Below are 16,002 nucleotides of genomic sequence, written 5' to 3' on the forward strand. Positions count from 1 at the left end.
TAGGGACCAAAATATCATGGGGGGGGCTCTTTTGACTTGGGCCAGTTAGCAACACCCTAGCAACCACTTAACAATACTCTGTATTTTTGCTTAGTGGATTTCAACAGAAAAGGTGGAAGTGTTTGTGTTTTTATCTGAACATGACATTAACTCTGTTATGGGAATTGTAACATCGAAAAATATTAACTCATGCACAAAGGCAGCCGGACTAGACAGCATACCAGATACATTTTTATCAGATGATTATTGCCCCAACCATAACATATATTGTGAATCTATTACTTGAAAAAGAAAAAGTACCATCTAAAATTAAGGCCACGTCCACACTAATATATTTTCATTTGAAAACTGATCTTTTTCTCTGTGTTGGCCTTCCGTCCACACTGAGACTCCATTTTTCACAATGAAAACTGAGATTTTCGAAAACACTCTCCCAAGTGAGTAAATATGAAAATTGTTTTCAAGTTGTAATGTGGACAGGGAAAACGGAGATGTCTGAAAAGTTTTTATTTTGTATTTGTTGTCATGTGACGCAGTCATGTTATCCATTTAACCCAAAACAATCAAGATAACGGCCCTCGTTGTACTGGCTTTGTTGTGCCTGCTACCCATTTTGATAGCATTGTTAAAGATTAATGTTACTTTGTACAACCTTGACACTGCATTCCTTCAAAGGTGACAGAACACAAGACCGTACATGAACTGGAATATTTGGTATGCGCAGTAAGGGGATTTAAGAGTTTTCATACGATTCAGTGTGGATGGTAAACCTTTGGAAAGCATTCGAAAATGGCAGTGAGGACGGAGAGCATTTCGAAAACATAAAACACAATTTTTAAATGGATCTGGATTAATGTGGACATAATAATATAATAAATATAATAAAAATAATTATATTATACAGAAAGGGAATAGACATGATCTAGGGAAATATTCTCCTCGGGAAATGTACTGGGTCCTCTTTTGTTTTTGTTATATGCAGTTGAAGTCAGAAATTTACAAGTTTGCATACTTCGTTTTTCACAACTCCTGACATTTAATCATAGAAAACATTCCCTGTCTTAGGTCAGCGAGGATCATCACTTTATTTTAAGTGAATGTGAAATGTCAGAATAATAAAGAGAAAATTATTTATTTTAGCAATTATATATTTCAGCTTTTATGTCTTTCGTCACATTCCCAGTGTGTCAGGAGTTTACATACACTTTGTTAGTATTTGGTAGCATTGCCTTTAAATTGTTTAACTTGGGTCAAACATTTTGGGTAACCTTCCACAAGCTTCTCACAATTAGGAGTTGGAATTTTGGCTGATTCCTCTAAACAGACAGAACTGGTGTAACTGATTCGGGTTTGGAAGCCTCCTTGCTCGCACACGCTTTTTCAGTTCTACCCACAAATTGTCTATCAGACTGAGGTCAGGGCTTTGTGATGGCCACTCCAATACCTTGATTTTGATGTCCTTAAGCCATTTTGCCTTTGCTTTGGAGGTATGCTTGGGGTCATTGTCCATTTGGAAGACCCATTTGCGTCTGAGATTTAACTTCATTGCTGATGTCTTGAGATGTTGCTTCAATATATCCACATAAATTTCCTTCCTCATGATGCCATCTATTTTCTGAAGTGCACCAGTCCCTCCTGCAGCAAACCTTTCAGGTTATGTCCATATAGGACTTGTTTTACTGTGGATATAGATACTTGTCTACCTGTTTCCTCTAGCATCTTCACAAGGTCTTTTGCTGTTATTCTGGGATTGATTTGCACTTTTCACACCACATTACATTCATCTCTAGGAGACAGAATGCATCTCCTTCCTGAGTGGTACGATTTCTGAGTGGTCCCATGGTGTTTATACTTGCATACTATTGTTTACAGATGAACGTGGAACCCACAGGCATTTGGAAATTGCTCCCAAGGATGAACCAGACTTGTGGAGGTCCACAATTTGTTTCTGAGGTTATGTTGGTTTCTTTTTATTTTCCCATGATTCTAAGCAAAGAGACACTGAGTTTGAAGGTAGACCTTAAAATACATCCACAGGTACACATCCAATTCAGTACACCTCCTATCAAAATCTTATTGTCTAATTGTCTAAAGGCTTGACATAATTCTATTGAATTTTCCAAGCTGCTTAAAGGCACCGTTGACAATGTAAGTAAACTTCTGAAACATTGGAATTGTGATATTGTTAATTAAAAATTAAACAATCTGTGTGTAAACAATTTTTGGAAAAATGACTTATGTCATGCACAAAGTAGATGTCCTATATGCCTATAGTTGTCCTATAGATGTCCTATAGTTGCCAAAACTATAGTTTGCTAATTACAAATCTGTGGAGTGATCAGCATAATGTACGTAAACTTCTGTCTTCAACAGTATAAATTATATTTAAGTTGTTTGAGATTGTAACTTGTTTTTATATGCTGATGATTCTGCACTATAGGTTCCAGATAAGGATGCTTGTAAGGTTCAGAAGTTAGGTGAGGAACTAAATAAGGTAAGAGTTTAACTCTCAGAAAATAAACTTTTACTACATTTAGGAAAAATATTTTGGCTCTAAATATAAATTACATATGGCTGCTGAGCTGGCTCTCAATGTTGTTGACTTTGTAATTTCTAATAGAACTTTAATTATATTGGTTGTGTCTTTATAACAGCTTAAGTGAAGTATGGCCATAACAGTGTTAGGCAGGGTTAATGCCAGGAACAAATTCCTTTCTATAAATGTTGGATTTCTGGCTAGGAAATGTTTAAGATTACTTGCATCACGTTTAGTGCAATATCATTTTGATTATGCCTACAGTAATTATTGACAGTTTGATCTGTCTCAGATATGGGAAGTTACAAGCATCTCAAAATAATTTGATCTAAGGTGCATTTCCCAAAAGCATTGATAGCCATATTGTCGCAAGTTCCATCATTACCAACATAATTCAACAATTTGTTGTTTCTCAAAACCATATTTCCAACAAACATTCGCAAACAGTATCGCAAAGTGATTGTTGGAACTACAGCTCTCCAACTGTTGTTTAAAACAGTTCCTTGTTAGTTTGCTGTGTGGACATTATTTAACTTCACTGAGGCTTCTATAATTTTTATTACATATATCTTTCATTCTGTAAAGACTTTGATCACATTTACATGCATTTAAGAAAACAACTTATTGGGGGCCTGGGTAGCTTAGCGAGTGTTGACACTGACTACCAACCCTGGTGTCGCGAGTTCGAATCCAGGGTGTGCTGAGTGACTCAAGCCAGGTCTCCAAAACAGCCAAATTGGCCCGGTTGCTAGGGAGAGTAGAGTCACATGGGGTAACCTCTTTGTGGTCCTGATTAGTGGTTCTTGCTCTCAGTAGGGCACGTGGTGATGTGTGCATGGATCGCAGAGGGTAGCATGAGCCTCCACATGCTGTGAGTCTCTGTGGTGTCATGCACAGCGAGCCACATGATAAAATGCATGGATTGACTGTCTCAGAAGTGGAGGTAACTGAGACTTGTCCTCCTCCACCCGGATTGAGGTGAGTTACCGACCCACCACAAGGACCTACAAAGTAGTGGAAAAACAGTGTGCAGACACTTCAGGGATTAAAGGCTGTTAAGAGAAAGAGCTTTAACACATGTTTTAACATTTCAATAACGATGCTCAGTACTATCAACCACAGATTCATTTTAGGGATTCAGCAACACACTTATGTGGATAAAATCAATTTCAAAGAGCCTAATTGGTTGCCAGTAGAATATAGAGCAGTTCACCTTAAACTTAATATGGTACATACAATAATCATCAAGAGTCCAATCTGTTTTAGTCATTTTAGTTCTTTTAGAGTTAGAGAATAAATAGTTACAATCCCAGGCAGATATGGCAGTTTAAAACCATTTATGGCCAAATGTCTTTTGAATTCACAGGAACACATGAATGAAATATATCACCAATGCATATTATAGGTGTATAACAAATAATATAAAATATTATAATATATATATATATATATATATATATATATATATATATATATATATACTGTATATATATATCGTGTGTGTGTGTGTGTGTGTGTTTTTAGATAACATTTCTTAATGATGAAATTGACGTTTTAAATGATTGTGTACTCAGTGTAATTATATGTGTTACTATATTGTATTGTAAGCACCTCTCACCAAAAATCTTGCTTTTTTGTGAATTAAAGCGTGACTATAGAGTGAAATAGTCTGGTTTTGGATGTGAAAATCCCATTCATATTTTATCATAGGGGAATTGAATTTTAATGATATCTTATAAACCTTTAAATACAGACCTACCATGAGCTCAGAGGTTGTTAATTTATGGTATGTGCTTTTGTTGATGCCATCAGTCACTTTATTTTAAACATATTTTTTTAAGTAAAACTTGTGGTAAAGAACTACACTACTCACTCCAGCAGAGAAAGATCCACTAATCAGAGAATCCTGGTAAACAAACTGCAGCAAAAGAGCACTAGGTATTAGCCATACCACTTCCTCTGCCTATGCACACACACATATGCACACTCGTGCGTGCGCACACACACACACAAACACACATTCGCACGCAGGTTGTGTCATATCTTGTTAAATTTTTTTAGAAATAACATTAACATTGATTTAGCTCAAATAAACGCAATGTTTTAGTGTACTACAGGATGACTAATATTTGTCAGGCGGCAAATTGAATCTATTTAATGAAAACGCAAACACGGCAACAGTAGCTAAATTGCTGCGTTGGGCTTATGTTTGTGCTCAGCTAAACAAAATGTCCGACAGATGTCTGTGTCATTCCATCTGCTGTTAATCGAAACAGCCATTTGCCTTAAAAGCCCAGTCAACAGAAATATATAAACTGTGTCTCTGCCGTCCCAGCAGGAGAGGAGAGATGATAATTGTTTTTTTAGTGGCCACAGTTGTGCTGATGAGGTGGATTTTAGAAGGCACCTCTCAGAAGTGAGAGAAGAGTAGACTAAATGAATCATTAACTAGATCATTAACTGAAGACTTTTAGTGGCCAGTCTTACCCTCTGCCAGATGGTGGTGCTCACCATACAATTCTGTTTTCAGTTCCTGTTAGAAAGTTGTGTTCCTCGAGCGAGTAGCAAGCACGTGGGTGAATCTCACTAAAAAACATGTAGGGGGTCACATTTTTAACCCCAAAATCAAAAGGGAAAAAAGAAGTAATGGTAACACTTTACAATAAGGTTCCATTTGTTAGCATAAGTTAACAACATTAATTGATATGAACTATAAATGAACAATACTTTTACAGTATTTAAATATTGGCTAATGTTATTTTCAACATATAGTAATACATTTTTTTTTAAATCAAAAGTTGTATACTTTAACATTAGTAATGCACTATGAATTAACATAAACTAAAAATTAACTATTGTATTTTTATTAACAACGATAAATAAATGCTGTAAAAAATATATTGTTTATTGTTAATTCATGATACCTAATTCATTAAATAATGTTAACGAATTGAACCTTATTGTAAAGTGTCACAGAAGTCATTATACTACTTTTCAAACATATATGATGTTTTTTAATTGTGACATTTTCATTATTATTTTCAAACTCTCACTACCATAATGCACATGCAAACATTTTGCTTTTGAGTTTATTTTTAATTCCTATTATTCTTAATGGTGATTCTCATTGCTGTAATAGATAATATTGTAATATATATATATATATATATATATATATATATATATATATATATATATATATATATATACACTTTTTACAGGAAATAATTACTGTTATAAAATGATTTTAATATTTTATTTTAATTATGTAATTTATTAATTATTTAAATGGTTATAAATTAAAGGCAGTACAAAAAATAGTACCAAGATGTATAAATACTTTACAATATTAATAATATATAATAATTTATATATATATATATATATATATATATATATATATATATATATAATATATTATTATTAACTATCATGTTAAATTCATATTTAATCATTTATTATATTTAAAATATAATTATGCAGTGGCTAGAAAAAGTATGTGAACCACAACCCTGGGACAATGACGTCAACAAAAGCTAATTAGAGTCAGGAGTTGGCAAACCTGGCATCCAGATAATTCAACAAGATTGGAGGTGTGGGTTACAGCTACTTTTACTTATTTAATACTAAAATGTTTTGAGTTTGTTATTCACAAGAATCATCAGCTGATGTGGATCATGCCTAGCTGAAACGAGATCTCAAAAGACATTTGATCAAGAATTGTTGCTTTGCATAAAGCTGGAAAGGGTTACGAATTTATCTCGAAAAGCTTAGATATTAATCTGTCCACAGATCGACAAATTGTCTATAAATGGAGATTATTTAGTACTGTGGCTACTCTTCCTAGAAGTGGCCATCCAGCCAAGATGACTCAAAGGACACACTGCTGAATGCTCAATGAGGTAAAAAAAACCCTACAGTGACAGCTTAAGTCCTGAAGGAATCATTAGAACTGGTTAACATCTCTGTTCATGAGTCCTTCCATGGCAGGACACCACGAAGGAAGCCGCTGCTTTCCAACAAAAACATTTCTGCACACCTGATATTTGCCAAAGACCAGCTTGACACTTCACAACACTACTGGTAAAATTATTTGTGGACTGATTAAACTAAGGTTGAATTATTTAGGACGAACATACAGCACTACACATGGCGTAAAAAGGGCACTGCAAAGTGACCTCAAGAGAGCTGTTCACACCAGACATCTTAAGTGTATGTCTGAGCTGAATCAGTTTTGTATGGAAGAATGGTCCAAAATTCCTTCTGAACATGTTGCAGGTTTAATCTGAAGCTACCGGAAACACTTGGTTGAGGTTATTGCTGCCAAAAGAAGATTGACAATTTATTAAATCCAAGGGTTCACTTACTTTTTCAACAGCACTGTGAATGTTTAATGGGATGTGTTCGGTAAAGACATGAAATATTATAAATGTTTGTGTGTTGTTAGCTCAAGCACGATGTGTTTGTCTATTCATTGTAACTTTGATTGTATGACCAATTGATTTTACTGCAGAAAAAAAACAGCTAATTCCAAAGAGTTAACATACTTTTTCTTCCCACTCTATAATAACTTATAATAATTTAAATAAATATTAATAATATATTACATTAAGATTTTCTCTGCATGCCGATTGGGCCAGTAGCTTATAACTGTACTTGAACCCACCACAAAAAAATTATACATTTTATTTGAGCAATTATTTAAGGAATATATATATTTTGTATTTCATACAAAGGTGTAACTACAGTCTTCAAAGACAAAGAACAACTGGCTCTAACAAGGACAGAAAGAGATGTGGAAGACCAGATGTTCAACTAAACAAGAGGATAAGAACATCAGAGTCTCTAGTTTGAGAAATAGACACCTCACATGTCCTCCGCTGACAGCTTCATTGAATTCTACCTGCTCAATATTGCTAACAAGATATAGTGACATCTTAGCATTGGCCCAAAACTCTCTCACACTGGGCCCAGGCTAGCGGGCTGTCTTTACTTAAGCAAAAAAAAAAAAAGATTTTTGGATTAAATATGACCCTGACATGACGTTTGATATGTTGTGAGATTCACCCAAGACGTCATGTACTACAAGTCGCTTTGGATATATTTATTACAGGGAGGAAGTGGTCAAAGCCATAGGGAGAATGCTCATAGCTTACAGCTTGCTGGGATTGAACCAGTAACCTGCTGTTACCAGTCCAAAGCATTAGTTTGGAAAATTACTGGTGGTACAAAGAACTTGGTAAATACATCCATGTTAGTTTGTAGTTTGTTCTAATTTAATTTGTATGGTCATAGCGATTTATTTGGAGCAGTGTCGGTCAGCGTGGCCTGATTTACTTTATTTATGGTGGTCAGTCATCTTTGGAGTGCAGGGTTTTGGCGAGCTGCGGACAATGACGCTTTCTGCCTGTCAGTCATTTTGCATGTTCTCATAGTATTGTAGTTGCAGTGAATCATTGGAGCATGATGCCAATTTTATGCCATGTTGCTCATAACAGTTGCCAGTTGAGGGCGCTATTTTGCTGCTGTTTTTTTTTTAAAACAATTTCTGCTCATGTTGGTCTCAATAAAGCTCATTAGGTATATTTAGACAGTGGGATTTTGGGGGAAAAGGGGGCATGGCTAATCCAATGGCTCAGTTTGACAGATTGTGGAAATTCCAGAACGGCTAATACCGCTTACAGCACCTTTAACCTCACTATATCATTTCTGACTTTCTGACATTCTGACTGTGTTTTGCAGTGTATATTCCTTATTGAATTACCATCATGACAACAGTCATACCATACTGTCTGTAAGAACATGTAGACCTAAAGTATCCATGACTGATCAAATATACTGCATTTCCACAAAAATAATTAAAGAAGTGAATTTTTGCAGCTTATGTCAATAATAAGTATTTTACCATTTAGACAAATTTTATCTGGGTATTTCTATTAATTCTGAGACTCAATATTGTCTTCTCATGTTACCAAAGCAAATCCAGATAAAGAGCATAGGAACACATGCACAACTTTTCAAGAAGTCTCGTCCAGCACATTTAGCTTCTATGTTCCCTGTACAGTGAAATTTACAGGCGCATACTCTTACACTCATTAAAATGAAAACAAAACAGGGCTAAATCAAGCGGTGACATGAGCAGAACTGCTTTATTGCAGACGGCCTGAGGAGGAGAAATGCAGGGCTGATATTTCATGATCCTCTTACCCTTGGCACCCTGATGCTGGTCTCCTCTCAAAATGAGCTGCACATCTGCAACTGATATGGCTGTTGTTTTTACAAAAGAATGCTGCTTTTTAATAGAAGCTCTCGTCAGTGAAACCAAAGCTCTATAATGTGGGCCTGTGCTTTAACACAACCACTGTAAGGGTCAGAAATGTTTGTATGGTCACTAAACATGCCAAACCCTCCTTTGTAGTGGATTTGGGATCTTTAAGGGGATAGTTGCAATAGATACAATGCAAGCGAATGGGTTCCAAAATTGTGAAGCTCCAAAAGCACATAAAGGCAGCATAAACGTAACCCATATAACTCCAGTGACATGATATGTGTGGATGAGAAACAGATCAATATTTAAGTCAATTTTTACAATCAATCTTCACTTGCACAATCTTCTTATTTTGTTTTTGCCTATTTGCATTCTTGTGCATGTACTGGGCAGGGAGGATATTTATAGTAAAAAATGACTTAAATACTGAACTTTTTCTCACCCACACCTATCATATCACTTCTGAAGATATAGATTAAACAACTAGAGTCTTGTGTACTATTTATATTCTGCTTTGATGTGCTTTTTGGAGCTTCAAAGTTTTGGTACCCATTCAATTGAATATTTTTTAGCTCTGTAGGTCCTCACGACCTACAGAGCTAAAAAATATTCTTCTAAAAATCTTTGTTTTGTTCAGGAGAAGAAAGTAATACACAAATTGGATGGCATGACAGTGGGTATATGATGAGAAAACTTACATTTTTGGGTGAACTATCCGTTTAAATATTGCAACTGTGCCCTCTTCACCAAACTAAATAAATTAGGAAGAACAAGTTTTATCATTACAGAGTTTTTGGACATTGATAACAACATCCAAATTGATATATTTTTCTCATTCTATTCCAGCAGCAGCAAGCTCATTTTTAACAACAAACAGGTTTGATTTTCTCACAGGCAGTTTCCACAGCCTAGACCTCTGTTGACCTGTTTATTTAGGTGTGTGCTGATTAGAAATTCTCATGCTGAGCTCCTTTTTTGGTCAGTGTGCAGGAAAATAACAGCTCTGCATGTCTGTGATTACTCTGCATTTTCTCTCTCTCTATTTCTGCCTTTTTTATTTCCTACCTCACTTAATGGCGTAGAAACAAAGCATGCACTTACATGCTGCCTTCATTTGCACAGGTAGTAAAAACAAGTTGTTTTTCGCCCAGGTGCGTACAGTATGTCCAGATAACAGGGTACCGAGCAATGAATTGCCATAACATTTCCATGACTTTCCAGTTGTTGGTGATTACCATCCATAGCCACTTGTCCTGTGCAGGGTTATGGGTAGTGCTGGAGCCTATCACAATTGGCAGGGAAACACACCAGATAGGTGGCCAGTCCATCACAGGACAACACACACAGACATACACATTCGCACTCTCACCTATGGGGATTTAGAGTCTCCAGTTCACTTAACCCGCATGTTTTTTAGACTGTGGGGGAAACCAGAGCAAACCTGCACAAGCGGGAGAACATGCAAACTCCACACAGAAAGGCCCAGTTGAGCCGGGACTCAAACCGGGGAGCTTATTGCTGTGAGGCGACAGTGCTACCCACTGTCAAATACAAATCCTTGCAATTAACATATTTAAATGGTCATGCTTATTAGTGTTTAAATGTCTAAATAATACAGTTCAGTTGAACTATTTAGCTATCTAAACCCCTGAGTCCCTGCCTCCCTTTCGAATTTACGACATTGTGTCTTATAGGAAACAGTTATAATAACATGATAAATAAATTCATATTTATTTGGTCAAAATGATTACTGCTAAAACCACCATAACTCAATATGTCAGACAACATATATTTCATCTTTGAAAGAAACATCTGTTCTATGTCCTGACAGAAGGTTCATTTCTATAATCTTCTATAGGACTGGTGTCCCTGCTTATTGTCAACACTGTCAGATATTAATAATAATAATAACAATGTAAAAATTAAATCATGAAATATCAATAAAAAGTCAGCCTTCATCCTAAAGGTCCTTTTACCATTTCATTGTATTTTCTCCCAAAACACTAAATAGCAACAAACATTACCACAGCACATTCCTAAATATCTGTTTGTCACTATACACAGCAAACCTTTCCTGATCCATGAGGTCATCCCATGCAGTGTCTAAAGGTTGATTTTGATTTAAATTGATCTAACGTTTAATAATTTTTTAATGTAGCAAAAAGGAATCCCTTAAATTATTAAATATATTTTGAGTCAAATTACTTATTTCATATATTGCTATTTGTTCAGGGCATTTAAATTAAAAGTTTTCCAATAACTGTTTAATAAGTGAAAGGGTTAGGCATGGCTCCATGTGACATTTCAAACAATATATACACACACTAGTGGCCAAATGTTTGGAATAATGCTCTTATGTAAAGAAATTGGTACTTTAATTCACCAAAGTGGCATTCAACTGATCAGAATGTATAGTCGGGACATTAATAACGTGAACAATTGTTATTACTAATTAGAAAAAACTATTCAGAACTTCTTGAACTACTTCAAAGAGTTCTCATCAAAAAATCCTCCACTGCAGCAATGACAGCTTTGCAGATCCTTGACATTCTAGCTGTCAGTTTGTCCAGATACTCAGATGACATTTCACCCCACACTTCCTGTTGCACTTGTCATAGATGTGACTGTCTTGTCGGGCACTTCTCACACACCTTACAGTCTAGCTGATCCCACAAAAGATCAATGGGATTAAGATCCATAACACTCTTTTCCTGTTATCTGTTGTCCAATGTCTGTGTTTCTCTGCCCACTCTAACATTTTCTTTTCATTTTTCTCTTTCAAAAGTGGCTTTTTATTTCAATTCTTCCCATAAGGCTGCACCCCTGAGTCTTCTCTTTACTGTTGTACATGAAACCGGTGTTGAGCGGGTAGTATTCAATGAAGCTGTCAGCTGAGGACATGTGAGGCGTCTATTTCTCAAACTAGAGACTCTGATGTTCTTATCCTCTTGTTTAGTTGAACATCTGGTCTTCCACATCTCTTTCTGTCCTTGTTAGAGACAGTTGTCCTTTGTCTTTGAAGACTGTAGTTACACCTTTGTATGAAATCTTCAGTTTTTTGGCAACTTCAAGCATTGTAAAGCCTTCATTCCTCAAAACAATGATTGACTGACGAGTGTAAAAGGAGTTATGGGACAGGAGGAGGCGAGAACCGGCTTGAAAATATAAATTATATTTAATTAAGAACTTAAACCAAAAGACACAAACACACACACGTCGGACAGCTAACCGTAAACGTTCTCTCTCTGTCGCACCACCATCCACAGTCGGCCTTTATCACTCTCGGGGGTGATTTTCTAGTACCAAATTATCAATTTATCATGATAACTCAAGGATAAGGTGTTGGAGTGATGCTGCTGTCTAGATTTGATCAAAAATGACTTTATTCTAAAAGTGATGGTGCTGTTTTTACATCAGTAATGTCCTGACTATACTTTGTGATCAGTTGAATGCCACTTTGGTGAATTTGAAGTACCAATTTCCTTCCGAACAGCAAAATCTGTACATTATTCCAAACTTTTGACCACCAGAAAATATATATATATTTATAAACAACCTTCCACTGTTATTTCATTTAACAAATATTATAATGCTCCACCAATATCCATATATCCTATATGTCTCCTATAATTATTTTGCCTGTACACTAAAATTGTCTGTATGATAGTGGTGACAATTCATTATATGGACTGAAAATCTGTTTGAAAACATCCTGTAGTCTCCATTCATTTATAAAGTGAGGACTAGATTTATCAATATTTAAAATAAATATTTGACATAACAGTAAACATTTTGTATCTGATGGTATTGACACAATGTGTTACAGTCATGGTGTTATTAATTTCCATGCCCTTCCCAGACTTGTAAATTACAATGTAACATTTTCTTGAATTTCTACACTGCAAAACAAAATATATATAAAAAATCACATGCTGAGTGATTTATCTTATTTTCCACTAAAAATATATCAACATCCTTAAACAATAAAAAAATAATCATTATTGAGATGCAGAATGACTTAAGATATTAAGTCTTAATTTCAGATAAATTCAACCAAATTTAGTTTAGTTATTAGGGTTTATGTTTAAAACAAGAAAAAAATAAATGTTTTCCCTTTGAATCAACTTTGTTTTTCTTACCCCATTGCCAATTGTTTATATATATATATATATATATATATATATATATATATATATATATATAAGCATAAACGTTACTATGATATTTATACTTAATTACCTTGCTTTCAGAATGGTTAGCTATTTTTACTAGAAAAAACAATGTAAAATTCTCAGTAAGAAAATTCTTTTTTGCAGTACAGGTTTTTCATGACCATGAGAATCCTGAGATAAACACAGTAAAGTTTTACATTTGCCACTCGTTAACTAAAGAAGAATTTATATAGGAAATTCAGTTGGTCAGATTAGTGTTATTTCAAAGGGGTATTTTGAATTCTTAGTACCATCAAACATCTGTTTTTGATGGCTTCTTGTTTAATAGAAATATCATGAACAGTGAGGAACGTTTTAATGTGCAGAGCTTATTGAGAGAGCGTAGCATGAGCTCTTTCATGGCTGGTGTTTATGGCCTGTGGTTGCGTTAATGATGTCTCTTCCTCTAGAAGACTATGGCTGACGATTTTTGTTGCACTCTTTTATAGGTGTCAGTGAGGCCTTTAGCCCAAGGCAGGTGTAGGTCACAACAGACACACCCTGTGGATAACGGACCCCTACTTGCAGACACATAATCAAAAAACTGGGGACAAAATATGGAAAATAAAACATCAGGAATAAGCGAATATCTCCATGTCAACTGCAGCATGTCTGGACGCCACAGTTTCATCTTCAACTTCATCCCTGTGGTGTATGGATGCAACTTTGTTATTGGGATCATTGGCAACAGCTTGGTGGTGGCGGTCATATACCGCTACATGAAGTTGAAGGCAATAGCGAACGTATTTGTGCTCAATCTAGCTGTGTCAGATCTCACCTTCCTTATAACGCTTCCAATGTGGGCCACTTTCACAGCAATGGGCTACCATTGGCCTTTTGGTGCCTTCCTATGCAAAGCAAGTGCTGGTTTGGTCATCTTCAACCTCTATACCAGTATATTCTTCCTCACCGCTCTTAGCATTGACCGATATCTTGCTATCGTACACCCGGTGCGTTTCAGACGCCAACGCACCCTACTCTATGCTCACCTCACTTGTGTACTCATTTGGGTGTTCGCTTTGCTTCTAAGTTTGCCCACGGCACTAAGCAGGGATGTGTACAACATTGGAAACTCTAAAGTGTGTGCTGTTTGGCATGGCAGTAAGCGGATCCACTTGATAGTTACACTTAGCATACTAAAGAGTGTGCTAGGCTTCCTTGTGCCTTTCCTCGTGATCATAACGTGCTATTGCCTCATCGGTCAGGCCCTGCTAGGATCTCGAGGTCTGTTGAGGAAAAACATTCGCTCTCGGGAAGAAGAGACACTACGTATGCTAGCTGCTGCAGTGCTAGCTTTCTTTGTTTGCTGGGCACCTCACCAGGCTTTCCACTTCATGGAGCTTCTAGCCATGCTCGGTGTGGTGGAAAACTGCCAAATACTGGATGTTATTGACACAGCCATGCCATTTACCATCTGCATCTCCTACTTGAACAGTTGTGTCAACCCCATTCTCTATGGCTTTGTTGGACACAACTTCCGCAAGAACCTGCTGAGCTTGCTGGGTTGTGCATCTGTTCCAACCAGTGGTCACCTTAGCACTAGCTTAAAGAATGTGCATTCCCATTGTACCCCTGGACTCCTCAAACCAACAAGGACCACATCTACTGTTAAGACGTAGCTGAAATGCTTTATCTCTATGATGGGTTTTGTTTTCACAGTTTTGAAAAGTAATACAAGATATTTTTTACCTTTAGGTCCTTCATGGGGCATTCGCACATAGAGCAATTTTATCTCTGGAGGACATTGAGAGGCTGTGTTGTTGGTCATAATGGGTGTTACTACTGTTAGATGTCATAACGTTTTTGATAGCTTTTGAAAATCTGATCACAAATGCTGGTAAAAATAAAATGTCACTCTAACTTGACCAGTTTTAATTGTCAGGATTCTAAGAGGTCCACCTACCACCAAAACGCCCACTGCTGGGGGATGACTAGAGATTGATAAAATGTTGGATAAGTTACCCAAAAAAAAAGTAATTCAACACAAATTACTAATTACTTCTGCAAATTTTTAATCATACTACTTTACTCATTACTTAATATAAAAAGTAATCACATTACTAATTACTTTACTTTTGTTACTTTGTAAAGCACTTTTCACAGAAGTTTTGAATTCAAAAACATTTCTATAGTCTAATATCTATACACATAAAAACAAACAGACGTGCCTACTGTTTTCAATGTATTCTGCATAAATATTTATTTAAAAATATCTGTGATCCAAGAAGTGAAAGAAATTAATTTTATTGAAAGTCTGTAGCTTTAATCTGATTACAAGTATTTAAAACAGTTGATAAACACTCAAAAATCAACTTTGCCGAAACATATTATTTTGGGATGTCCCAATACTGATACCACTCTCATGGACTTGTACTAGTGCTCGTATAAATACCACCAGACATACGAATGTCATTACCTGAACATACAACGCACTAATTAAAATCACGTTATGTCCTAGTGTGGTTATTAAACTGCAAAAGCTGTGATTTAATTAGATAAATATATAGTTTGCATGTGCTGTGCTCTTCAAATGTAACTGCTTGTGAATGTGTGGATCCGGTGTTGTGCAGACATAAAAACACAAAGTGCTCATAACTTATAGCTTGTTGGCACATACACGGAAAACAACATCATGAGCATCGCATGCTCTGTTTGTAGCAGAATGTATTTCACTTTGTAGCACGAGGCACATACAGACTATGTATTAATTTAATTTAATAGAAGCCTTTGCGTTTTAATAATCACTTTGAGTCACGTAGCAACCTGCTTTTCCGGATTGAGAAGCTACCATCATAACAACACAGAAACACTTCAAAATAAAAGTTCAGCCAAAATAAAAGCTCAATTTAAATGGGAAAAAATATGACAGAAATATATCACTGCTGTATAGTTATGTAATACTCACTGTAATACCACTATTACTACTAATAATAATAATAATAAATCAATAGTAATTGTATTATATTTAAGCAATATCTCACCTCTGT

The 16,002-nt window shown here is 35.8% G+C and overlaps 1 protein-coding gene across 1 annotated transcript; it reads left to right on the forward strand.

Annotated features, from left to right (window-relative positions):
- The first annotated feature begins 2,438 nt into the window (after positions 1–2,438).
- Positions 2,439–14,705, forward strand: LOC127634474 (type-1 angiotensin II receptor A-like). Its single transcript, XM_052114061.1, has 2 exons — positions 2,439–2,494; positions 13,465–14,705. Exon 2 carries the CDS (start codon positions 13,573–13,575, stop codon positions 14,632–14,634), a length of 1,062 nt encoding a protein of 353 aa, XP_051970021.1. The 5' UTR covers positions 2,439–2,494; positions 13,465–13,572; the 3' UTR covers positions 14,635–14,705.
- Positions 14,706–16,002: the final 1,297 nt, after the last annotated feature.

Source organism: Xyrauchen texanus, chromosome 41 (genome assembly GCF_025860055.1).
Source record: "Xyrauchen texanus isolate HMW12.3.18 chromosome 41, RBS_HiC_50CHRs, whole genome shotgun sequence".
NCBI classification, from domain to species: domain Eukaryota; kingdom Metazoa; phylum Chordata; class Actinopteri; order Cypriniformes; family Catostomidae; genus Xyrauchen; species Xyrauchen texanus.

What these genes read in the sequence shown, in the direction of transcription:
- LOC127634474 (XM_052114061.1), top strand. Translation starts at nt 13,573, where the DNA reads ATGGAAAATAAAACATCAGGAATAAGCGAATATCTCCATGTCAACTGC.